Raw genomic sequence first — 23,819 nt, 5'->3', positions numbered from 1 at the left:
ATTGGAGGGCTGCACTGTGCTCAGGGCCCCCAGGCCTTCCAGCTATCACGGTGAGCTTCCAGGAGAGGAGTAGAAAGTTGAGAGTTTTCCCAGAACCGGTTCTCCTCTTGTAACTCTGAATTACTGCTGAGGTCATTTTTACAGATGCTTTGAATTACTGTTTTCTCAGCTTCCGTGAGCCGTTTGTCCAGTTTGAATCTGGCCATATACTTACTTGTAGGGATAGGATAATCCTGCTCTTTTCTCATGGGTGATTTCGAGGTAGAACAACTTGTTACAAGTGACGACCATCTTTGTGTTAGTGGGAACCATGTGGATAGCCTTTATTTCTCACCTGCCCCCCCGCACCCATAAAACCTCCAGGTCTCGGGGTCCTCCCTTTGGTCCATGGGCTCCGCACTGTGTGGTGTGCTTATGCTTCGGCACCTTGCCGTAGCTGGCGGAAGACAGGAGGCTTGTCAATGAGGGCGTTTGTTTTTGATACCGCGTACAGACTGTTAGGAATCCTGTGTCTGATTGGTCACGCCCCATTTCTTTTTCATTTTAAGTGATTTGAACCATGGGAGCATGAAATTATCTAGGCTCACATTTGGGTCGTCTTAGAGAATTTGCTCTCGCAAATTTGATGCTAAGAAGGCAACTGGTGCCACTGAGTAATTCACTAAGTTTTAATTTAATTTTCAGCTTTGGGAACCCGTCGCTGGATGAGAGAAGCATTCTTGCCCCCCTCTATCAGTGTTGCATGTAAGTTCCGCACAGCAAATACATGGGCCTGTGTCATCTTCCTTTCCAGGCTCACATAACAGTCCATCCATTTCCTGGGCCTTAAAACTTCCTAAGACCTGAGCAAATGCTTTTCATGCTTTTCCATCCCAGAACCCATGGAGCTCAAAATTCATTTCAAATTTTGTATGAATAGGAATCTTCAGCCTATTCAATAATATGTATTCATGTTTGTTTTAATATCAGAATATGATCCTTTGATCATATGACCCTCGCCAGAACTCTAGTACAGTCTGCGTCCCTGGCTGCTGTACCGTGTTTACCTTGGGGTTTGAAGTCCTCTCACTCCCCACCACAGACCATCTGTGGTTTGCAGATCTCAATTTGAAATTGTATAAACCAGATGTAACTTTTTCGGAGGCATTTAGTCATGTGTTTTTTTTAAAGTCTGTATTAGAAAACAAAGAAATTAAAAGGTAAATCAAAATGAGAAGAAGACCAGGCTCTAAGGAGCTCCTTTTCAGAGCATTATTGCTGGTTTAAGATTTAAAGGGGAGTATTAAGAATCAGCTGGGTTGCACGTCGCTCAGCCACAAGGAAACAGGAATCCGGGAGCACCACGTCCTACCGGTTAACTGCCCGAGACACTCAGATCACATCCGACCGCCCCTCCTGGCAACCGGGCTCTTTCTCTTGTCTCTCTTTTTAATAGCAGCAGTACAGTATTCTGCATTAAGTATTGACCCAAGCACCCCTTGTTTTCATTAATAGGCAAAAACCACGTCTTTTTTTTTTTTTTTTAAAGATTTTATTTATTTATTCATGAGAGACAGAGAGAGAGACAGAGGCAGAGGGAGAAGCAGGCTCCCCGCGGAGCAGAGAGCCCGATGTGGGACTCGATCCCAGGACCCTGGGATCATGACCTGAGCCGAAGGCAGACGCTTAACAGACTGAGCCACCCAGGCGTCCCAAAAACCACGTCTTTGAAAGAAGATGTTTTTGTAGTAATAGTGTTGTCCGTCTGATCCAGTCAGAAGCTAGAAAAGACACAGTGGGTTAAATGGGAAAGTTGAGTATAGAGAAGCTCTGATACAAGCGTAACTATAAAAGGAAACTTTTTAGGGCTGAGGGAGAGTACCCTAGGAAGGTCAGACTTGGAAGGGAACCCTGTCCCCAAGGCTGGGGTGTGGACTTCCATGAAGAACAGTCCGGTCCACGGGAGAGCGGAGAAGTTGGCTAGTTTGCAGGCCCTGGGCGAGCAGGAAGCAGCCCTCCGGGGTACAGGTTCAGGCAATGACTTGCACCTGTGTTCAGGGCATCATGGAGGAAGGGACGGCTCGGGAGAAACTGCCTGGGCTGCAGGCAGGGCATGTGTGTGGGCCTGCAAAGGGAATGGGGTGCCAGCATGGGCAGGTGGCCCTCGGGGCCCGGGTTTCCATGTCAAGAGGGCCTGCTCATCCTGGCACTGTGGCCGGGGCAGAGCGCCGTTTGATGACCCCTCCCCCTGACTCCCGACCCGCTTGTGCAGCAACCAGAAGTGTCTGCAGTATCCCTCCAGTGACATTGGCGGAGAAAGCTTGACAGGAGAGATGCTTCAAGGAATTCTCCGCGTTATAGCAGGGCATACATATATGGAGAGCGAATGTGGGGCTGAGAGGCGGACAAGGGATGCCTTAGTCACACAAGGGAAGCTCTGGTGCTCTGGGCACCTGTTGTGGACTTGACAATAGCAAAATCACACCGCCTCTGTGCTTGTCGGCCCCTTCCGTGCTTTGTCCAAAGGTCGCTCTTCCTTTTTAAATAGATGCAGGACAGGCTGCCTCTTGCAGAGTCAGACTTCTTTGTCTACCTCGTAATTCCCACATTATCCACAGGAAGTGGGTAGAATTATAATACTGATACTGTAATTGAATTATAATATTAATGGTAGGAATTTTTTACATTCAGAAACACAAAAAGAAGAAAATTAAAACTGTCCATTAAGATGTAAGGGTAACTCCTGTTAACATCATAGAGACTTCGTTCTAATCATGTGTATATGTCTGTATATGTGTGTTTATACATACACATTTTCTTTCCCCACAGATTTGGAGTAAAACTTTCTCCCTTTAACTTTTTTCCCCCACCCAATATTATATCACAGGCATTTTTCAAGCCACTAAATTTTCAAAACTATTTTTAACGGCTGCATGGTATTCCCTTGAATGGATAAGTCATACATTTAACTGTTTCCCAGTAGCTGAACATTCAGATCTTTCGCATTTTTCCATTACAAATTTAGTTACACATTGGAATGAACATGTGTAAATCTTTGCATATACCTCTGATTAATTACCTAGAAAAAAATATCAAAATGTGGTAATGTGACTTTTTCATCATGTAGAGGTCCTTCAGAAACAAATTTTTTTTTTTTAGTTGAAACATTTTACATAATTATTTCCCCAGCAGGCTTTAATCTCCTCTCCATAGTAAGAGGTTTCACGTAATCTGCCTTAAAACTCTCTCTTCCAGCATTCGGGTGTCCACCTGGAACAGACTGAACTACCTAAAAAATGGTGTGCTGAAGTCTGCCTTAAAATCTGCCATGGCCCATGACCCCATCGCCCCCGTGCTGTCCGAGCCTCACCTGGACGCCGCAGACCAGCGGCTCCTGAGCGTCCTGTCCACCGTGAAGCAGTGCACTGACCAGTTCGGGGCGGACGCCGTGCTGGTAGAAGACAGGATGCCTCTCTCCCACTTGTAATCCGCACCGCAGGATAAGCGAGACTCCTTTTTACAAAGCGAGAGAAACAGCACAATCACTTCCGAACGGTCTGGGGTGGATCGGAAACGGCCGGCAGCAAGCTCTGGTGACGGGGGCAGGGTGGCCTTGGATGCCTTTGGCGATTTCTCTAGGAGAAATGAAAGCAAAGACTACAGGTGTCCGAGCCCAGGAGTGTTGCTGCTGAACCACCCGGCGTCCCCGGCCTCGGCCCCTCCAGCAACGGTCCTCCTGGCTACTCTGGCCTCCCTCGCACGCCACGGGACAGACAGAGGTGTGACGTTTGGCTAGGCTAATGCTGGGATTGGTTCCGGAGTGTGTAGTTTGAGTTCATCCCTAGAATCCTTTCTCCACCCCTGTGGAGTTTCTGAAAACACTTGGCCATCTCTGGAGTCCTTTTTTCACCGGGACTAGTCCAACTGGGAATTTGACAGCCTCCTGAGGAGGTGCAGCCAGGAAAACCTGGCCTTCTCTTGAGCCAGAATAGCATGCTCTGTGGGAAGGGATACGTGTTTGGGATAGAATTAGTGGGAAAGACAAACACAGGGAAGATGCTTGGGCTTTTAAGCGATTGGCTGGTAGTGCTTTTCGTGATCTCTTAGAGGAGGGAGGAAGAGACGGCACCGGAAGCGGGGGGGGGGGGGGGGGTATTTGAGTTCTGCGGGTGTGGAAAAGCAAACATGACTGGAACCTCAGATCTGCGTGCTCACAGCTGTGTCCCAGTTAGCCCCCAAACTGTCCAAGCAGGATTCTCTCATGGAGATTTTTCTTTCTCCCTTTTGCCCAAAGCAGGCAAATCCTTTCTGAATTAACAAAGCAAACTGAGCTAATAACCCCTTGAATGAGAGTTAAGTTGCCTGCGATCTCTGCCATCCTGATTTCTCATCTGAAATGAATTTCCACCTCAGCCTTTAAGGCATTTGGTCACTGAAGCTGCTCTTCCCAAGAGATTGGCGGTCCTGTCTGTCCCTTTCTCGTGGAAAAAGCCAGCTCCCTGGCTCGGCCGACCGCGCGTGTTCTGCTGGCGGCTGGGTCTGTCTTGTGATGTGGGCCATGCCGATGACTGGGAACAGCGTTGAAGCTCTCAGAGCCTCAAAATGAAGGAGGTTACCAGGAAGAGCCTTAAGATTTTGATTTGTGTCAAGCCCTCATTTCCTTGTTTAATTTCGTCGGGCGTTCGGAGGTGGTGGTGGAGCACCAGTGTCCCTGTCCCGGGCGACAGAATCCCAGGCTCAGCTCGATCTGTGTTCCAGCAGAGCGTCTCGGACCCGTGAGCCGTCGCAGCCTGCCTGGCGGCCAGGCCAGCCTTGCACTTCTGTCGAGCAGGGGCTGCTATTTAAACAGTGTGGGGGAGCAAATGTAATGCCAGCCAGTGGAGACCAGTGTGGGGCAGCCTCCCTTTCAAAAACAGCCTAGAGTCTGTGTCCTCATTTTCTCGCGTTGAAAGACAGCTAAGTAACCTGAACTAAACAGCATGAGGTCAGGACGCTTTTGTACTTTGTATGTACATTTTGAGACATCCACAAGAATGGGTTGAGTTGTAAAAGAAGGTATTGAACCTAACTAAGAAGCCAGGTATTAGCACTAAACACTGAACCAGTGTTAACAAAAGGAGGCCTTAGATTCCAATTTTAAGGCCATTTCCTCTGTGCGTCAAGTAAAATTCCCAGTTGAGCTGGAGAATACCATGGACAGTGCTCGCGCAGAGCGTCGGGGAGCTGGCTGGAGGGAGACGGTGGGCAGGAGGCAGCGCGCTCGCCTGGGTGAATGTTGGTTCAACTAAATGATGGACCAATGTTCTTGCAGACACGGGGCGCCTGTAGTCTGCCGCAGCGGAATGATTAAGAATTGTTCCCCAACTGGGAGCTTCATTCATGTTGAAGGCAGAAGATACTGCTAAGGAAGCAAGGAGGAGGGAATGTCGCATCATTTTTTCAAAACACTGCAGAAAATGTATAATTTCATTCTCTTTCCTACTGTTTTAAAATTCTTGATCTTAAGAGGTGTTCAGATCTATTGAGGTTGAAGTCTTAAGCTAATAGGGTGGTGTCACAGGACTCTTGGAACATAGATTTATGTTCTCATCAGGATTGGATTAAGTTAAGTTTAGGCAAATCTTAGAGAAAACCAACCAAAAGCTTATAGCCGTGAAATGCACAAAAACCAAATTCTGTTTGAAAAACAGAGGCTGTTATCTTTTTTTTTTTTTTTAGTTTTGTCACCGTGTCCTCTTTGTGGTTTCTTTAGCACTAATAGACAAGTCACTAGGGTTTCTGGGCAGCCCTAGGTTGGGTGTGCCTAGCCAACATCTAAAGGTAGAGGTGGATACATTTTATATTTTCCAACTAGGAAAATCAGAACTGACTGCCATTTCCTTACCTCCTCCCACTCCTTAAATACGTTTATTCCAGAGTTTGAGTGGGGAAATATGGGTATAGAAGTTTTATTCTAAATTGTTCTTTTAATATGAGGCTATATTGTGGGTTTGGGTGTAAATAATTTTCTGTGCAAAACAAATTAATAGGATCTGTGATTTGCTCAGAGTATTGTTCGATAATATATTAATAAGGCATTTCTCCCTGTTGCACTCAGGACTAATATATCAAATGAAATTTAAGGAGGAAATGGAAGAATTCAGGTACATCCATTGCATATTATTTGGGGAAAGATGAATCCTGTACATGGCAATTTTTCAGTGTCACCTGAACAAGTTCTTCCAAGGAAATTCGTGTTTTCTTTTCCGTAAAAAAAAAAAAAAAAGGCTTTTGGCTTTTCCTTCTCATCCACCATATTCCTTCAGCGTCCATTCTCAGTGGCCCCTGTATCATCTCATTTGACTGTAAATGACCACACCTCAGTGGCGATAAAACCGCATCTGTCAGTGAGCTGTCCTATAGGCATGATCTTGTGAGCTTGAGCTTCAGGAAACATGAGTAAAGGCATATGTATGTATATAGTCGTATCTGTATTGTAGCAAGAAAAAAATATTTATTTTGACACAGGAAAACACTGACTTATGTTGCTGAAGAACTTGAAACTAGTGAGAGGGTCACTCCTCAGTCTCTGCGAGTGGCCCCGACGTGACATAAAAGACCATTCAGCCGGCACCTGCTGGGCAGCTCTGGTGAGCCGGCCGTGGCTAGGCACCCGCGGGAGCCAGACACACCTGACTTCATGCAGCCTTTCGTCCAGGGGAAGGCCAGTTTCTCTCCCTTCGATGCCTCCAGTCTGGGTTGAAAAGGCAGGGGCTGGGGATGCCACTGCCACAGGTTTTTAAAGGAACTAAAGGTTCCTTTAAAGGTGTTACTCGCAAATACAAAGCCTAAGGGGGGGAGCTGGGAATAACTTACTGGGAAGCTAATTTATTTGCTTAAAAGGGAGGTGTAGGAACCACTACCCTCTGTTTTGATCTGCCAAGGATTTCGTCTCAGCCCTGCCGCAGGGCGGGGAATTGGGCTTGGTAAGACACCATACAGGACAGATACGCACCGAAATTTCTAATGTGTTCTATGGGTTTCAATTCTGAAAAAAAAAAAAAAATGAATAAAGATTTTAATAAGTATCGATGTATCGTCTTTTACTCCTTTTTTCCCCTTCTTTGAAGCTATTTTCAATGTTCTCTATTCCAACTTCCTGTCTGTTTTGTTAGGGGACAGAAAAAGATGACCCCTTCTGCTCCCACTTCAACCTTCACAGGGACTGTTCCATATTATTTGCTCCTGGACGAAACCAGTGCTGCTTGTCCCTGGAGCACACTCGAGTGGCATGGAGATGGGTTTGCTTGCTAGGGAATCATGGCGGCCTGTAGTTTTCAAAACAGCCTCTAGATGTCCCCATCGTCCACGAGATCTCGCTCCTAGACTCCGAACCAACTGCCTCCAAGCTCTGAGAATGAAATGTTGGCAGTTTATTGAAACCAGAGGCTTGTCTAAAAACTGGTGTTTGGATCCATTGTTTCTGTGTGGAACTGACAACGGTGAAAAAAAAATGTTTCCCTTTACTTTTAGGGAAAGTCATCTTGAAATCGAGACGTTTGTCCAAGAACTTTACAGCTATCTACTTTATTTACCACTAAGTGCTAAATTCAAACCAGAACACTGCAGAAATTAGCAGTTAGTCCTACATGAAAGTTCAAAGTAGAGACAGTGTTATTTTCACAGTCCTAAAACTTGGGTTTTTAAAAGAAACTAGCGTTACTAGTAATTTTATCACCATAAATTCACTTGTAAACATCACCACTATAAAATCATCCAAGCCTCCTGTGTAGACCATCCAGAGCCTCATCCAGGGTGGGGCATATATTAATAATAATAAAAGTCAGCATGTAACTGAATGAGCCCATGAACCCTCAGAGCCTGCCGTCAAGTGACTGTTTTATTCTGCCATTTGATAGGTGGGGAATCAGGCCTAGGGCAAATAATACCCGAGGTGACAGAAAATGGCAGGGGCCATACTGGGGTGCCATTCTCGCTCATTCACTGGCTGAGTTTGTTTTCAATTTCCAGATGAGCAGAAGGGCGGGTTCCTCGTCAGCGGCCCGCGGAAGCTCTCCGGGGCTCGACGGCGCTCGCAGCAGGAACGCTCTCTGCGGCTTCCGCGCGGCCGGCACTCGGAGGGGCGGAGACACGCCGTACGCACACCCCTACGCCCTCCGCAGTCTGCGGCGGGGCCCCACAGGCCCGCGGCGGGGCGGGTGTGGCGAGCGGCTGAGGATAGAGCGGCCCTGAGTGTGATCTGAGAGGCTGGGCCATCGTGAGCTGGCCCTGCGACGCCCCTAACTGTCCGCAAAACCCAGCCGCGAAGCCACGTCAGTCAAGTCCCACGACCTCTAGACAGCACTTTGTTCCAAGGACAAGAGGGCCCCGTCAGGCCAGTGGCTTCAGTCACTCCGGGGGTTTTGAAAAATGCATCAAGCTCTTCTGAAATGCGACAGGCCCGTGGCAGGCTCATGCTGTGGAGAAGGGGTCCCAGGGGAGAGGCGCCCTCAGGTCTTGCCTGTGGTATCTGAGGAGCGTCTCAATGTCACCGGCGCTTCAGAGCGGCAAGCGTAGCCGAGAGAGCGCACACAGCATCAGCCGAACTTCCTTCCGTGACGTTCCCCCGGCGGGGAGTTTCCAGAGGCCGAGCTCTCCAGCCTGGAGCCTTCGGGCGTCCACCGGCCCCGGCGGACTCCCAGCCGTGGAAACCTGGGGCTGCCCGCAGCGATTTCACTTCCCGGGGTGGCGGCGCCAGGCCCCGTGTGGCTCCCCGCCCCGCCCCCAGGGCCTCTCTCCACGCGGCGCCCGGTGACACGCCGCCCGAGCCGGCCCGGGGCTGATCTGCCGCCAGGGGCAGGGCATAAACGGGGGCCCTTGTTGGGTCGGCGTCGGACGGGCCCCGGGGCTGCCGAAGGGACTCCCCGGGTGGCTGGCGGTGACCTTTCCGAGGCCTGACTGCACCTCCTCGGCGACCGCGGGCTCCCCGGGCCAGCGCGCGGCCGGAAGCGAGCCCCGGCGGTGGGCGGCGCCTGCGGGCGGCCTCGGGGTGCGCTCGGGCCGCCGGCCTGGGCCTCGGTTCCCGCGGCCGCGCCCGCCGCCGGCCGGGCACTACCGGGAGCGGGGCGGCGGGAGAGAGCCATGCGGCGCCTGCGCCTGCTGCTGCTGCTGCTGCTGCTGCTGCTCCTGCCGCGGCCGGGCGCCCCGGGACCCGGCGACGACGCGAGCCCGCCCGACGCGGCCCAGGAGCCCCTCCGGGGCCTGCGCGAGCGGCTGCGGGCGGCCGCCGCCCTCTCCCGACGGTACTGGGCGCTCCTGCGCTGCCGCGTGTGGCCCGAGGACTGTGAGCGCGCCGAGGAGGCCGGCGCGGGGCTCCTGGGTAAGAGCGGCCGCCCGGGCTCCTCCGGCCGCGGCCCCGGGAGCTTGGGGGGGCAGGCGGGGGGCCGGGACGTGCGCTGGCCGGGGGAAGCCGGGCGCCGCTGTCCCAGCCGCCGGGCCGCGGCCACCAGGCAGGCGCCCTGGCTGCCCGCCCTACCGCCCCGCCAGGCCTCGGCCCAGGCGGCGGGCAGGGGCGCCTCTGGGGACCCGGCCGCCTCCCCGGCCTGTATCCATCACAAGACCATCTCCTTCCCCCGGGTGCCCCGCCCTCGGCGCCCGTCCTTGACCCCTCCAGACAGCTCATACTTCCTTGAGTCTCCCAGCCCACCTGGCATTATTCCAAGGAGCTGCTCTTTCCCGCCTTCTGGGCTTTCGGCAAAGCCCCCGGCTGGACACCCGTGTTCTGGTTCCCGCTCCGTCAGTGACAAATCTGGCAAGGACCAGATGCTCTCTGAGGCTCCTTGCGGTCTGTGGAGATAATTCTAGGCCCCTAATGCAATTCTGATGGCAATCCTACAATGGTGCTGTAAACGTCTTTCATTTAAATCAGAAGATTTCTAAGTCCCAGTGGCTGGGCTCTGGTTGGTTGTGTTTCTGCTAGTGCTGCCAATGTTCAAATTGACACCTGACAAAAGAATTGAGAGGCCCTTGGGGTTGGCTGGGATCACACCATTTTGGAATTCACAGCAAGTAGGCAGAATGATCATCACCAGCGGCTGCTGGTCTCCCTGCCAGACTGCAAACTCCTTGTCGGCAGCTCTGGGTTTCTTACGCTTCTGGCACACGGTGCTTAAGGCATATATGTTGAGCAAATTGAACCTTTGCTGGATCTGTATCTGTAACAAGGCCATCGACTTCCTCCAAGCTGGGGGCGCCCCCTCCTGCTCATTCCCTGGCCAGGCGCAAGGAAGGCCCAGGGAAGAGCAGTGAGGAGCAGCCCTGGAGGGAGGATCAAGGACAGGAAGAACTGCTCTGCTTCGTTGCAGGGAGACAGTGTCCACCTTCCCCGTGGCCCTGGGTTCTGTCCCTGTCTCACAGCTCCCCCTTTTCCAGGCTGGAGCCTTCCCCTGTTGGGCCAGCAGTATCTGGACATCCTGACCTCGTGGTACTGCAGCTTCCAAGCCTGCTGCGACAGCGGGGACTGCAGGATCTCCAACAACTTCACAGGTGGCACCTTGCATGGCCCTGAGGGGCTGGGGATATGTGGGGAGGAGAGGCAGTCCGGGGGCAATGCAAGGCACCCTTCATCGTCCTGCCCCCAGCTGACAGCACGCCCTCCCTGTCTCTGCCATGGCTCCCAGAGCCCCTGTCTCCACGCCCTGTAACCTCATGGCTGGAAGGAAGGCCTCACAGAGGACTCTGAACACACTAGCTGCCCTCAACAAGTGTTTGCTGAATTGAATTTATTCATGTGAGGGAGTCTCCATAAAGCACCTAGGGGTTCTGAAACCTCTGGGTGGGAGCAACCTCTTGGGCATGGAGGATGGGCTTCCTCCTCCAGACAGGATTCTGCCAACCATTCTCTTTTTTTCAAGATTATTTATTTGGGAAAGAGCGTGTGCACACAAGTGGGGGGAGGGCCAGAGGGAGAAGCAGGCTCCCCGCGGAGCAGGGAGCCCCTAGGGGGCTCGATCCCAGGGCCCTGAGATCATGACCTGAGCCAAAGGCAGCCGCTTAACCGACTGAGCCACCCAGGCGCCCTCTGCCAACCGTTCTGGGGTGTCTTCAGGACCTTCAGAAAGGGTGATTCCCTTCTGTCCCTACATTCAATCTTGATTTCTCAAGCTTTTCGAAAGTAGCCCTTGCATCCCTTTGGGCTGCAAGGTCTGCCCAGCCGTGTCTTATTCTGAGGCCAGGCAGCCTGGATAGGTGATCCCCCCTCCCCCAGCTCAGAGATGTTCAGAGGTGCTCTGTCTCCCGGCCGTCGCTGAGCCTGGTAGGGACCCCACCTGTGCCACCCCACCATGGCGGCCTCTTTCCCGCTCCTAGGCCTGGAATGGGACCTGAGTGTGCGACTGCACGGCCAGCATCTGGCCCGGGAGCTGGTCCTGATGACGGTGAGGGGCTACTTAGAGCTGCCCCGGCCGGACAAGGCCCTGGCTCTGTCGTTCCACGGCTGGTCGGGCACAGGCAAGAACTTCGTGGCTCGGCTGCTGGCAGAGAACCTATACCGGGATGGGCTGCGGAGCGACTGTGTCGAGACGTTCATCGCCACCCTACACTTTCCTCACCCGAAGTATGTGGACCTGTACAAGGTGAGGCCGGGGGGTGCTCTGCCGGCGGGCCGGGCACAAGGCTCGGCCAACCTGAGCCGCGGGCTTCTGGGATGGGACGGACGCCCTGAAATCAGCCCTTCCCTGCAAGGAGGTGGCCTCGGAGAAGCCTGGGTGTGGGGGTTGGCGGCCCTGGTGACAGACCCTGTAACCCACAGAGACATCCATTCCACAGAGATACGGCCCTGAGCGTGTGGAGGAAAGATTCATATTCAAACACTGCGCGTCTTGAGCCCCGTCTCCTTATCAGCTGCCCACTGAGCTTAAACAGAGAATCCACGTGATAGTTGTCTGTTCTCGAAGTAGTGGTAATTGTGCAGGAAATGTGGAACAGACAAAAGCAAAAACTATCAGAATCTCCACACACAGACACAAGCACAGTCCGCACTTGGGTGTACTTCCTTCAGGTTTTACGTCATTGTGATTAACACTGGACAGAAAGTTTAGATCCTGCTTTTTGGGTAGGCTGCGCAAGAGGGAGAGAGAGAATCTTAAGCAGGCTCCACGCCCAGCGTGGAGCCCGACGCAGGGCTCGATCTCACAACCCTGAGATCATGACCTGAGCCGAAATCAAGAGTCAGGCGCTTCACGGATTGAGCCACCCAGGCACCCATATCCTGCCTTTTTTTTTTAAGAGGCATATCATATAAGATTTTCCATGTCTTCCCCAAATCGCCAACAGGTAGGGAGACAAAAATTGTCCTTGCCGCTCTGCTCTTGGGTTTCTTCCATTCAGACATGTAGTATTTCAGATAAGCCGGACGATGGGCAAAACCCCATTGCAGCATGACAGAGATGACTACATGGTCTTTGGCTTTCGGTCCCCCTCTCTGCAGTGTGTTACCCTGGGAAGATGATGTGAGGCTCCGAGCACAGAGCCGGCTGAGGTGCTGGAGGGCAGAGGCTGGGTGAAGCGCCCTGGGGGCCGGCGGCTGGTGGCTAGTCCACCAGGCCTTTGCAGAAGGAACAAACGGGCTCTGTGGCAGAACTGCTGTGGATCTCCGCTTCCCCACTGTGAAAACAGACCTGTGCACACTCTCTCTCTCTCCCTCTCTCTCTCTCTCTCACACACACACACACACATTAGGGTGACGGGGGGCCGAGGTCAGATCCAGGGAGGCCAGAGGTGGATGGAATGGGGGCTCTGCTGACAGACCCGCCGGGCGCCGGAGCTGGCCCCCTTCCCCTGCTGTAGCCTGCAGAGGGCTTTCAACTCTCTGGCCGGGGGTGGGGCACCCCTGGGGGCCAGTTAGCTGAGTCCCGGACAGGTCCCACCCAGGCTTCTTCCCTGAGGTCTCAGCCTAGCCTGGGTACTAGTGAGCACCCGCTCGGGGGAGTTCAAGACAGGGGGCTGGGGCTGTGGGCACTGAACCTGCTGTGCCCGCCTCCCCGATATTAGAGCCTGGCTCCTACCCCCCAGGGAGGCTGACTGGAGGTTGGTTCTGGGATGGGACCTCATCCTGGAGCGCGGGGAGCAGGGCGAAGCCTGGGGCCTGTTTCCAAGGCCAGACCAGCCAGCTTCCTCTCCCCAAAGCCCAGGATGCATGAGAATCACCTGGGAAGCTCATCAGTGGTGTGGGCCCTAGCCCCACCCCCACAGGTGTGGATCGGTAGTTGTGGGGCAGGACCCCAGGCGATCCTTTGCAGACGCCAAGCGCGGCCCTCAGGGCTGGAGGATGGGAACAGGCTTCCCTCTGCTCTCCAGCTCGCAACAGCTCCCTGTATTCCGTGCAGGAGAAGCTGGCAAGTCAGGTCAAGGAGACGCAGGAGCGCTGCCCCCAGACCCTGTTCATTTTTGACGAGGCCGAGAAGCTACATCCGGGAATGCTGGAGGCCCTCAGGCCACACCTGGAACTCCAGGCTCCCGAGAACCACAGGGTCGAGTCCCCGAAAACCATCTTTCTTTTTCTCAGGTGAGGTCTGAGGAACAGTAGTTAGGAGGGCTGGGGGAGGGGAGGGAGGAGCCTCCGTCCAGGTGCCGCTTGGGCCGGGCTTGGGAGTCAGCCGACGGAGGGGGGTGCTTCCACGCTCCCCTGGGCTGCAGACCCTTCTCTGCACGGGAAACCGAGCGGAAACAGGAGCCTGGCTGCTTGGCTGGTAGCAGCGGTGCGGGGCCGTAGTCTCCCAGGTCCTGCCCTGATCCTACCGCTTAGGCTCCTGGAAGGACTCTGACTCCCACCCCTCGCCCCGCCCCCCCCATCGCCGGCTCCTATCCCTCACCTATCCTCCCCTGCCCAGCAACCCCGTGGCTGTCTTAGGGCGGTGAGGCTCCCTTCCGACTCCCTAGAGCACACAGCCCCCTGGGGAGGGACCACTCACACACTAGGAATCCCCTCTTCGAAGGGCATTTTGGGGATTGCGGGCCTTTTTTGTTGACCTATAATAGACAGCATTAGTTCCAGGCGTGCACCATGATTCAGTATTTGTATATGCGCGTATTGCGAAATGATTGCAGTGAGTCTGGTTAACACCCGTCATCATACATGATTACACAACTTTTTTCAAGATCTACTCTGGGCAGCTTTCAAATATGCGGTGCGGTGTTATTAACCCGGTCGCCACCACGCTGTACTCTGCGTCCCATGACTTACTCATTACTTAAGGCCGCCGGCCTCGGGCAACCGGCCATCTGTTCCTGGTCTCTGAGCTTGGTTCCTTGTTGTTCTTGTTACTCTTTTAAGATTCCACGTATGAGCGAGATCATAGGGAATTTGTCTTTCTCTGACTTATTTCACATGATGCCCTCAAGGTTGTTGTTGCAAATGACAAGATTTCATTATATTTTATGGAATTTTATGAATAATACTCCACTATGTGTGTGTGTGTAGCGCATTTTTGTCATCCATCCGTCAGTGGGCACTTAGGTGGTTCCCATATTTTGGCTAGTGTAAATAATGCTGCAGTGAACATGGGGGCATGTATATCTTTTTTAATATTTTTGTTACTTTTGGATAAATCCCCAGAAGTGGAACGGCTGGATCATAGGGTAATTTTACCTTCAGCTTTCTGAGGAGCCTCCACAGTGTTTCCCACAGTGGCTGCACCAGTTACATTCCCACCCCCAGCGCACAAGGGTTTCCTATCTTCCACATCCTCAATAACACTTGGTATTTCTGGTCTTTTTGGTTACAGCCATTTTCACAGATGTGAGGTGGTATCTCATTGTGGTTTTGATTTGCATTTCCCTGACAATCAGTGATGTTCAGCACATTTTCATCCACCTGTTGGCCATCTGTTTGCCTCCTTTGGAAAAATGTCTATTCGGATCCTCTACCCATTTTTAATCAGATTATTTTTTTGCTATTGAGTTGTATGAGCTCTTTATATTTTTTTATTTTAACCCTTATCAGATATATGATTTACAAATATTTTCTCCCATTCAGTAGGTTGCCTTTTCATTTTGTTGGCTTCCTTTGCTATGCAGAACTTTTTATTTTTTTATTTTTTTATTTTTTTTAAAGATTTTATTTATTTATTTGACAGAGAAAGACACAGCGAGAGAGGGAACACAAACGGGGAGTGGGAGAGGGAGAAGCAGACTCCCTGCCGAGCAGGGAGCCCGATGCGGGACTCGATCCCGGGACTCCAGGATCATGACCTGAGCTGAAGGCAGTCGCTTAACCAACTGAGCCACCCAGGCGCCCTATGCAGAACTTTTTAGCTTGATGTGGTCCCACTTGCTTATTTTTGCTTTTGATGTCAAATCCAAAAATTCATTGCCAAGACCGATGTCAGAGAGCTTACTACCTGTTTTCTTCTCAGAGTTTTAAGGTTTCAGGCCTCACATTTAAGTCTGATCCATTTTGAGTTAATTTTTGTGTACGGTGTGAGGTAGTGATCCAGTTTCATTCCTTTATATTTGACTGTTCAGTTTTCCCAACACCATTTATTGAAGAGACTGTCCTTTCCCCATTGTATATTCTTGGCTCCTTTGTCATAAATTGACCATATGTGCCTGGGTTTATTTCTGGGCTATTTTGTTCCACTGATCTATGTGTCTGTTTTTATGCCAATACCATACTGTTTTGATTATTACGGCTTTGTAATATAGTTTGGAATATAATTCACATACTGTAAATCCCTTCTTACAAGGGCATTAAGTTTTCAAAGCAGCACATTTGTTGAAAATTAAGTACAAACTATCCTCGAAAATTCCCAAGGTAGACTCAGTTGGAGGATGGTGTCCCATTAAGTCCAGTGTGGCTGGTTCTTTCTCCAGCCTTGGAAGGTCTGTTTCTTCTCTGATCACGAGAGGAGGTCACTGGCTCAAAATTCAGGGTATGATGTGTTGAATGAAAAGCTCATGCTGCAGGACTCATCCCTTAACCATTATACGACATGACCTGTTTTGTTTGCCTGTATACTCTGGAAATGGCTTTGTAAAAAGTGAATCGAGAAATCAGCTTGTCCAATCCTATCTTTTTGTGGTGGCTCCAACTGGGAAAATCCTGCCCAACGTCTGTTAGAAGTCCAGTTTGGGTTCCTGTTGGCCCAACCCGAAATGCTTCACAAGCCACTTCTTAAACTCAGAGTGGAAGAATAACCCATTGCTCCTGCTCCCCAAACCCCCTTCTCCCGTTCGGTAGGCCTGTACGTACTGGCTAGGGGCTTTTCTTCAGTTTTGCATGCACCCTCTGAAGGTAGAGAAATAGGGAGTCTGGATTTTTATCCAGTTTGGAACGTGTGGAAGCAGATCTTGTGTCACTGTGGACCCACAAGACAAGCTGGAACCAGTTGAAACTTGCCCCGTTGGGATTTCAGTGTGGTGACAGCAAGCCCTTCCTGGTCTATGATTAAGGCTTATGGGACACAACAGTGCACTGTGGAGGGACGCAGCATGGGGAGGGGGGTGCTCCCAAAGGGATTTTATTTCATTTTTTAAATATTTTCTTAGAGTGAGAGAGAGCACGAGTGGGGTGAGGGACCAAGGGAGAAGCAGGCTCCCTTAGACCCTTAATCTGAGCAACCCTGGCGCCCCCCAAGGTGATTTTGAAAGAAAAGCAGAGAAGCTGACCTGTCCCTGACTTGAGCTGTGGTCCCAGGGCGCTGCCTTTCCCTTTCAGTTCGCAGCTTGGAAAACCCCCACCCTTGCCGGTGCATTTCCTAATGTGACCCAGGTGATCTTGCGTCTCTAGGCAAATGTTTGCCTTTGTAGTATTTTGGTCATTGACCTGCGGGCAGTGCCCTAGTCCCCTTTAGCCCTGCCCTTTCCCCCAGTGACCTGGCCTCTGTGCACTGTCCGAGGCCAGGCGGTCACCAGGGAATGGACGGGAGGCTGGGGTGGCGGCTGGGCCTGGGGAGAGAGCCACCGGGGGGGAAAGCCGCCCCATGGGACCCACACTTGCTGGGGGATGGAGAGGCCGTGCCAGCTCTCCATGCGGAACCCCTGGGGAGGACGCACACCTGTGACAAGGCCTCGAGGGAGTGGTCTCCGGTTCCAGGGGCTCCGGCGCAGGCCTGGGCCCGGCCTAGGGAGTCCGTGGGGTTTGACAGGCCTGGGTGCGGGCTGACCGTGCAGCTCAGCGCCATCCCCACCCCTGCCCCCGGGTGCCCAGACAGCAGCACTTCTAAACCCTGAAGGTTTCCAGGTACAGATCTTCATCAGTTTGCGGTGGGATTATGTCCCAATAAGCTCATCGTAAGCTGAAAATGTATTTAGCACACCTAACCTACTGAACACTACAGCTCAGCCTCGCCTACTTTAAATGTGCTCACAACACACACATTAGCCTGCAGTTGGGCAAAATCATCCAACACAAAGCCCATCTTCTAACAGAGAGTAGACCGTCTCATGTAATTGGATGAATGGCGTACTGACAGGAAGAGCGTGGTTGTGCGGGTGCAGATGGTTTTAAGGGTGTCACTTGTCAACCCCTGTGATCGCGTGGCTGCTACCTAGCATCAAGAGTCGGGATCGGACCGTGTGCTTCGCTAGCCCAGGAAAAGATCAAAATTCAAAGTGAGATTTCTGAATGCTTACTGCCTTTGTATCCTTGTCAAGTAGAAAAATCGTTAAGTCGGGGGCCGTCTGTATTCTAGGGATGGGCCGGGGAAGGCCGTATTTGAGTCTCTGGATTTGAGGTCTACGGTGGCCTCACCCCCGTGCTGAGGGCTCCTGTATTTGAAAGAAAAGCACGGCTGATTCGAGCTGTTGGTGGGAACAAGTCACATTCGTTGAAGGCCAGCAGTTTAACCCTGAAAAAACTCCTAAACATGCTTAAGTGAGGTGCTGGGGGTTGCAGTCCTGCCCCATGGTGGTGGCAGTCGGAGTAGGGGTGTCCTGGGCGCCAGGCTCGAGGGCCTCCACTAACGCCGAGGACTTTCACCTGTCTCTGCTGTTCTAGAGAATGCTCCTGGAACGGGGTCGTGGAACTCTGGTCCTCTTCTTAGGGAAGCGGTCCGTGAAAGGGAAAGGAGAGAAAGGACTTTTAACAATTAAAAGAATACGAATGTAAATTGTTCATGGAATCAAAAGCCTTGTAGAAATGTGTATTTGTTGACCATTGAACCTAAGGTGACGTAAGGGGGCAATCAAATTGTCTGGGCCAATTCTCTTATTTTACAAATGAGGACACTGAGGCTCTGCGAGATTAATAAGTGAGTGTTTATATCTCTTCGTTAAGAAGGACTTAGCAATTAAGGTTTGGGGTTTAAGAGTTCTGGAGAGGCCTTTGAAGTCCCTTTCCTTTGGGGTCCTGGGGCTAAGGGCTGGAAAGAGGACATGTCCTGTCCCAGAGCCAGGGAACAGGCTGGGCTTCAGAGGTGCCTTCAGACCCCTCGGCAGCCGGGGACCTGGGAGGATGTGGAGAACTGAGGTCCTCCAGGAAGGCCCCAGCTCTCTAAAGGAGCAATCCTGGTGCCAGAAGGGCAGTCCTGAGGAGCTGAAGACTAGGGCAGGTGAACAGAGACGGGTCTGTCTTGGTGGGTGAGAGAAAAGCCGCCCATAACCAAGAGGAAGAAGACATGGGTGATGGGACAAAGCAAGAAGAGAAATTGAGGAGAAAGATGGAAACAGTGTAGACAAATGTGCAGACGTGTGTCAATTCGTTAAATAACGTTTACTGAGCACCAGGCACAGCAGTCCATGCTCCTGGGGCTGGATGAGTGCATCGCCCTCCAGCCCACCCCCGTGTCCACCTGCCCTTGCCTCCCACGGGGAATGCAGGATGGGGCAATCGCTTGGCAGGGGACAGCTCTTGCGTCCGCTGACGGAAGACGACCTGCCTGGCAGGCCTTCCTGCAGCAGCCTCCCTGTGTGCAGGTGTCACGGGAAGTCTGGCTGGGCAGCTGAACTTGAGCAAGGGGTGGGGGGCGAGTCCCCCAGCTGGGACTCAGGACCCCTAGGACAATCTGGCTGGGAGGGGTGCACCAGCGCCCACGGGAAGGAAGCACTGGATCACTGGGCAGTCCTGGCTCACCCAGCAGCGGCGGCAGGCAGGGAGAGAGCCTGGCACACGGGACACACTCTAACGCCAAACAAGCAGACAAATGGGTTAATGTACCTGCGAGTGTCAGATGGCCAGCCAGAGCTTCAGGAGAAGAGAATGGAGCTACCCCCTCACACTGCGGGCCTGAGCAGGGCTTGGTTTGAGGAGCTGGCAGGGGGCGTCGGGTGAGGAGTATGCACCCGGCTGGGCAGGGGGGCGGGCACGGAGGAAGTGCTGCTGGCCCCAGGTCCCCACCACCTCCTCCTAGCTTCCCTGGTGCTGGCTCTCATTTCTTCTTAAGTTTTATTTAGGTCACCTCTACACCCACATGAGGCTTGAACTCACGACCCAGAGATCAAGAGCCGCATGTTCCTCCAACTGAGTCAGCCAGGCGCTTCTGATTTCTTCTCTCCTTACCCCGTCTCCCTCATCTCTCTAACCCAGTCCTCTCTTGTGCTTTGGACCCATCATTCCAGTTGCCTATTGCTATCACAACCCTTAGATCGCAAGCAGGTGTAAAACGTGTGTGCACGCACCCACGTAGATCCAGGCTTTCGTCACTACCCTTCTCCTACATTCACGCCACTCGGCAGTGGCTGGGAGACAGCGGGCAGCTTACAACAAATGCTTGTGTGTTTTGATGACTTCTTTTCCCTCACTTCTCACATCCCTTAGTCACAGAGGCCTGGCCGATGGGCCTCAACTAGTTCTTCAATCCTTCTACCTCTAAACAGGGACTGTTGCAAAAAGCTCCTTGACCTACTTTCCATAACCATCCCATGCCTCTTCAATGCAAGCTCTGTGGCCCTAGAATGATCTTAGGAGGTAAACCAAATCAGGTCACCCCACCACCCTCCACTCCCACGTTCAAACCCCTACAGTGGTTCTCTCTGGCCTGTAAGCTAACTTCTGTGTGTGTGACAGTAGCCTCCACCTGCCCCAATGCCTCTGCTGCTCCAGCCCTGAACCCCACATGCCCCCTGCTCGTCCAGGCCGGGACACGCATGCTGTCCCGTCAGCTTGCGCTCAGAAGCCACATCCTCCCTCTTAAGGCTTCTCCCTGGGCCTTAGGCGCTCCTGCTTTAGCACCTGCCCCACAGTCCTGGAGTCACAAGCCCTGTCCTTCCCCACGGAGAGGTCAAGGGAAAGCTCCACATCATGCCATCGCTGTGCGCCCTGCCCCTCGCACGGACTGTGTGTCAAAGGGGAGCAAGACTGGGAGGACAGTGTCTTCTGTGCAGACTTTGGGTTGTGACAAGATCTCCTGGAGGAGAGGCCCTCGACCTCCATTCTTCCGGTCATGCATGCAGTGGCCTCAGTGGTCCGTATAGCTAAACAGAAAAAGAATAAGGTGTTCACAAGCTCTTGTCCCTTTCAGTAACCTTGGTGGCAATACCATCAATGAAGCTGTCCTGACTCTGCTTCAGGCCGGAGGGGCCCGGGAAGAAATCAGGCTGGACCAGCTGGTGCCCCGGCTCCAGGCCGAGATGGAGTCCACGGGTAAGTGGCTCCCAGCCTCTCGGGATGGCGGTGGGGGGGGAGGGGGGGGCGTCTGGACTGGAAGGTGGGCTTCTGAGGTTGGCAAGGCAACTGTATCATCACCTCACTGTCAGCTCCAGGTAGACACAAGAGAAGGTCCAAGAAAGCTGAACTCCTTCTCTGAAAAGGCTTTCAGAGTAGTTGTCCCAGCCCTGGAAACCCAGGCAGCGGACCCTGAGCGAGAGTGTCTGTGAGCTCAGTGGTTCGTGCCTCTGGCCGCCTCCTATTGTGAAATGAAACTGTAAACCTGCAGGCAGTGTCCCACTGTCCCGCTTCACCTGGGGCACACGTTCGGAGTCAGCCGGGGCACGCTTTCGCTCTGAAGTTCTCAACACGGGCTTTAGGGTCTTAAAACTCCAGTTGGGGTCAGCCCCAAGGTAGGCGCCATGTAACTCTGCTCTTTTTTTTTTTTTTTTTTTTTTAGTTTTTATTTATTTTTTAGAGAGCGAGCGAGAGAGAAACAGCATGAGAGGGGAGAGGGTCAGAGGGAGAAGCAGGCTCCCCGCTGAGCCGGGAGCCCGATGTGGGACTCGATCCCAGGACCCTGGGATCATGACCTGAGCCGAAGGCAGACGCTTAACCATCTGAGCCACCCAGGCGCCCTGTAACTCTGCTCTTGATTGATTTCAGACACTGGCTTTGGCCACAGCTGTCTTGTCAAGGAAAACCTGATTGACTTCTTCATCCCCTTCCTGCCCCTGGAGTACCACCACGTGAGGCTGTGCGCACGCGACGCTTTCCTGAGCCAGGGGCTCCCATACACAGAAGAGGCCCTGGACCAGATTGCCAAGATGATGGTGTATATCCCCAAGGAGGAGCAACTCTTCTCTTCTCAGGGCTGCAAATCTATTTCCCAGAGAATTAGCTATTTCCTGCCTTGAGGGCTCGAGGAAGACTTCCTGCAGCTGCGGGTTTTCCCCCACCAGAACCCTGGGGCCGGTCAGGGCACTGTCTGGGACCCTGAGGGCAGGAGGGCAGGCTGGCCTCCAGCCGTCACTCCCACACACAAAAGGTGTGTAAGAAGGGAAGGCCTTAAATCAGAAACAGAGCCAACACTTTAAATCACTTGGTGCCTTAAAGAGCCACATTTTAAAATGTGGGCCAGATGGTTGGAGACAGCCACAGGCCGGATGAATCCCAAGGCCTGGCTAGCATCTCCGCCCTTGCCTGCAGAGGCCCGGACTTGGGGGTGAGGCCAGAGGTCGCGGGGTCCTCATTGACAGGGAAGGGAGACTCAAGCTCCGCTTACCAGTGGCCAGGCTGCACCTCGGGTGTGCGGGCACAGGGGCTTAGCTTTCAAGCTGTTCCCAGAGGGAAGCAGAGCAGGTTTGTGTGTGAGCGGATCAGCAAAGAGCCTCAGGCTGAAGGAAAAAGTACGCAAAGGAAAATTTTATATATATATTTATATATAAATCATGTCAGTGGAGATTAAGATTTGTACTCTTAGATTTGAAAGAATTTAAGCAAGGGGCTTTGACATGGCTGTGTCATGTGTAAAGATTAAAAGTTTGTATTTTTCTAAAACCCTCAGCCTTTTTTTTTTTAAAGATTTTATTTATTTATTTGACAGAGAGAGACACAGCGAAAGAGGGAACACAAGCAGGGGGAGAGGGAGAAGCAGGCTCCCCGCAGAGCAGGGAGCCCGATGCGGGACTCGATCCCAGGACCCTGGGATCATGACCTGAGCCGAAGGCAGTCGCTTAACCAACTGAGCCACCCAGGCGCCCCTCAGCCTCCTTTCTTACTGAGACCTAGTAATCATGCTCACGCGGCCGGGGGCGGATGCCAGCGCTCAGGGTGGACGCGGTGACCGCCGGCTCTGCCAGGTCACTTCCCGCGGCTTCGCGCAGCGGCCAAACCGTCACGTCAGCCTCTTACTGAGGAGCTCTCACAGCATAGTGCTCCGTACGTGAAAACGTCACTCCCAGGCTCCCAGCTGTAAAAAGAGAAAGTCATTTTTGAGGTTTGAATGGCCACATATAAATGCGTACATTGTGTTTCTAGACACAGGGGATGTGCGTTATGTGTCTTTTGCCTTCTCTTGGTTCTTTTGCTTTTCTGGAATTGCACACAGGTCTTATATTTGTCATCACCTCAAGTATCCCCTTATGTAAAGCCTTCCCCAAGCCCTCTTACCTTCAGGCTCTCTCCAATTGAGCACTTGATCGCACTCACTCACTTACACCGTCTCAAGGTCAGGGAGGACCTATAGCCTGAGCCATGTTACGTACGTTGTCTCGGTCTAGAGTATCTCGGGAAGAAGATGCAGGAAACCTGATCCTGTTACAACCCCAGCTCTATGCTCTGTAAATACAATTTTATTTCTTTAAGATTTTGAGAGAGAGCGAGCGGCGTGCACGAGTGGGGGAGAGGGGGAAGCAGGCTCCCCACTGAGCAGGGAGCCAGACCCAAGGCCTGATCCCAGGACCAATCACAGAACCCTGGGATCGTAACCTGAGCCAAAGGCAGACGCTTAACCAACAGCCCCCCAGGCGGCCCTATAACTGTACACTTTATACTGTCTTTAGGTTTCAGAGCACGCTCCAGCAGCCATCCTTTTAGCACTGGCTAGCCACAGCTGCTGGCGTAAATACAGGATCTGACCGGCTCCGCGCCTCAGGGACAAAGGTAGGCAGGCAGCAGGACATGGTGGCTCTGCACCCTTCTCGGGCGCCCGGCCCGCAGTGCGGGGGCTCAGCTGCCTGGCGCTGTGAGACCACAGAAGGCTACCAACCGCAGCTGAGCCTTGCTTGCTCCTTTTGTAAAAGTGAGCATCACTGCACTTCCCTCATAGAGTTGCTGTGAGGATAAGACCAATCCATAAAGTGCGTAGGACACAGCCCTTTGGTGTTTAATAAAGTGTAGTCTAATAAAACTGCTGTCAGTTGGCACCATACTCCAAGCCAAGCGGGGGCTTCACCCCCACCCCCGTTCTAGTCCACGTGACCCCAGCTGAAGTCCGTTGTCGGTAACCAACATTTGAGAACTTACCATGTGCCCTGCATGCACTGTGCTAAGCACTTTATAGCCATTACTTCATGTCACCTTTAACGCTGGCTTCAGCGACGACGAAATTGAGGCTCTGAGAGGTAAAAGATCGTGCACAAAGTCACAGAGCTAGTCAGTGGATTGGAGGGGCTCAACCCAGGCAGTCTGACTCCAGCTTTCCTGACTTGTTCCTAAAACAGATTTCCTCAGCTGTGCAGAATGTTACAAATAACACAAAAGAGGGAGAAAATCACAA

General features: G+C 52.6%; 2 protein-coding genes across 5 annotated transcripts in view; both read left to right on the top strand.

The window, feature by feature from the left end:
- Window positions 1-7,040, top strand: part of FAM20B (FAM20B glycosaminoglycan xylosylkinase) — a 32,957-nt gene extending 25,917 nt beyond the window's left edge. For all 3 annotated transcript variants that reach the window (XM_021682802.2, XM_021682800.2, XM_021682801.2), the window contains 2 exons: window positions 685-744; window positions 3,235-7,040. In XM_021682802.2, the coding sequence (XP_021538477.1) occupies window positions 685-744; window positions 3,235-3,466 (292 nt within the window). In that variant the 3' untranslated portion in view covers window positions 3,467-7,040. The remainder of the gene's footprint in view (window positions 1-684; window positions 745-3,234) is intronic.
- A 1,978-nt stretch (window positions 7,041-9,018) lies between these two features.
- On the top strand, window positions 9,019-23,142 carry TOR3A (torsin family 3 member A). 2 transcript variants are annotated; one of them, XR_002479950.2, is made up of 7 exons: window positions 9,019-9,337; window positions 10,390-10,503; window positions 11,326-11,591; window positions 13,344-13,522; window positions 20,415-20,536; window positions 21,206-21,587; window positions 23,104-23,142. XR_002479950.2 is itself a non-coding variant. In XM_021682803.2 (6 exons), exons 1-6 carry the CDS (start codon window positions 9,100-9,102, stop codon window positions 21,454-21,456), a joined length of 1,170 nt encoding a protein of 389 aa, XP_021538478.1. In that variant the 5' UTR covers window positions 9,019-9,099; the 3' UTR covers window positions 21,457-22,043. The 2 variants fall into 2 exon arrangements, 1 of the variants encoding a protein (XP_021538478.1); XM_021682803.2 differs by lacking the exon at window positions 23,104-23,142 and having other exon boundaries at window positions 21,206-22,043.
- The last annotated feature ends 677 nt before the right edge of the window (window positions 23,143-23,819 follow it).

This window comes from Neomonachus schauinslandi, chromosome 6, assembly GCF_002201575.2.
Source record: "Neomonachus schauinslandi chromosome 6, ASM220157v2, whole genome shotgun sequence".
NCBI lineage: Eukaryota > Metazoa > Chordata > Mammalia > Carnivora > Phocidae > Neomonachus > Neomonachus schauinslandi.
The sequence above is the reverse complement of the archived record's forward strand: the minus strand, read 5'-3'. Positions and strand labels throughout refer to the sequence as shown.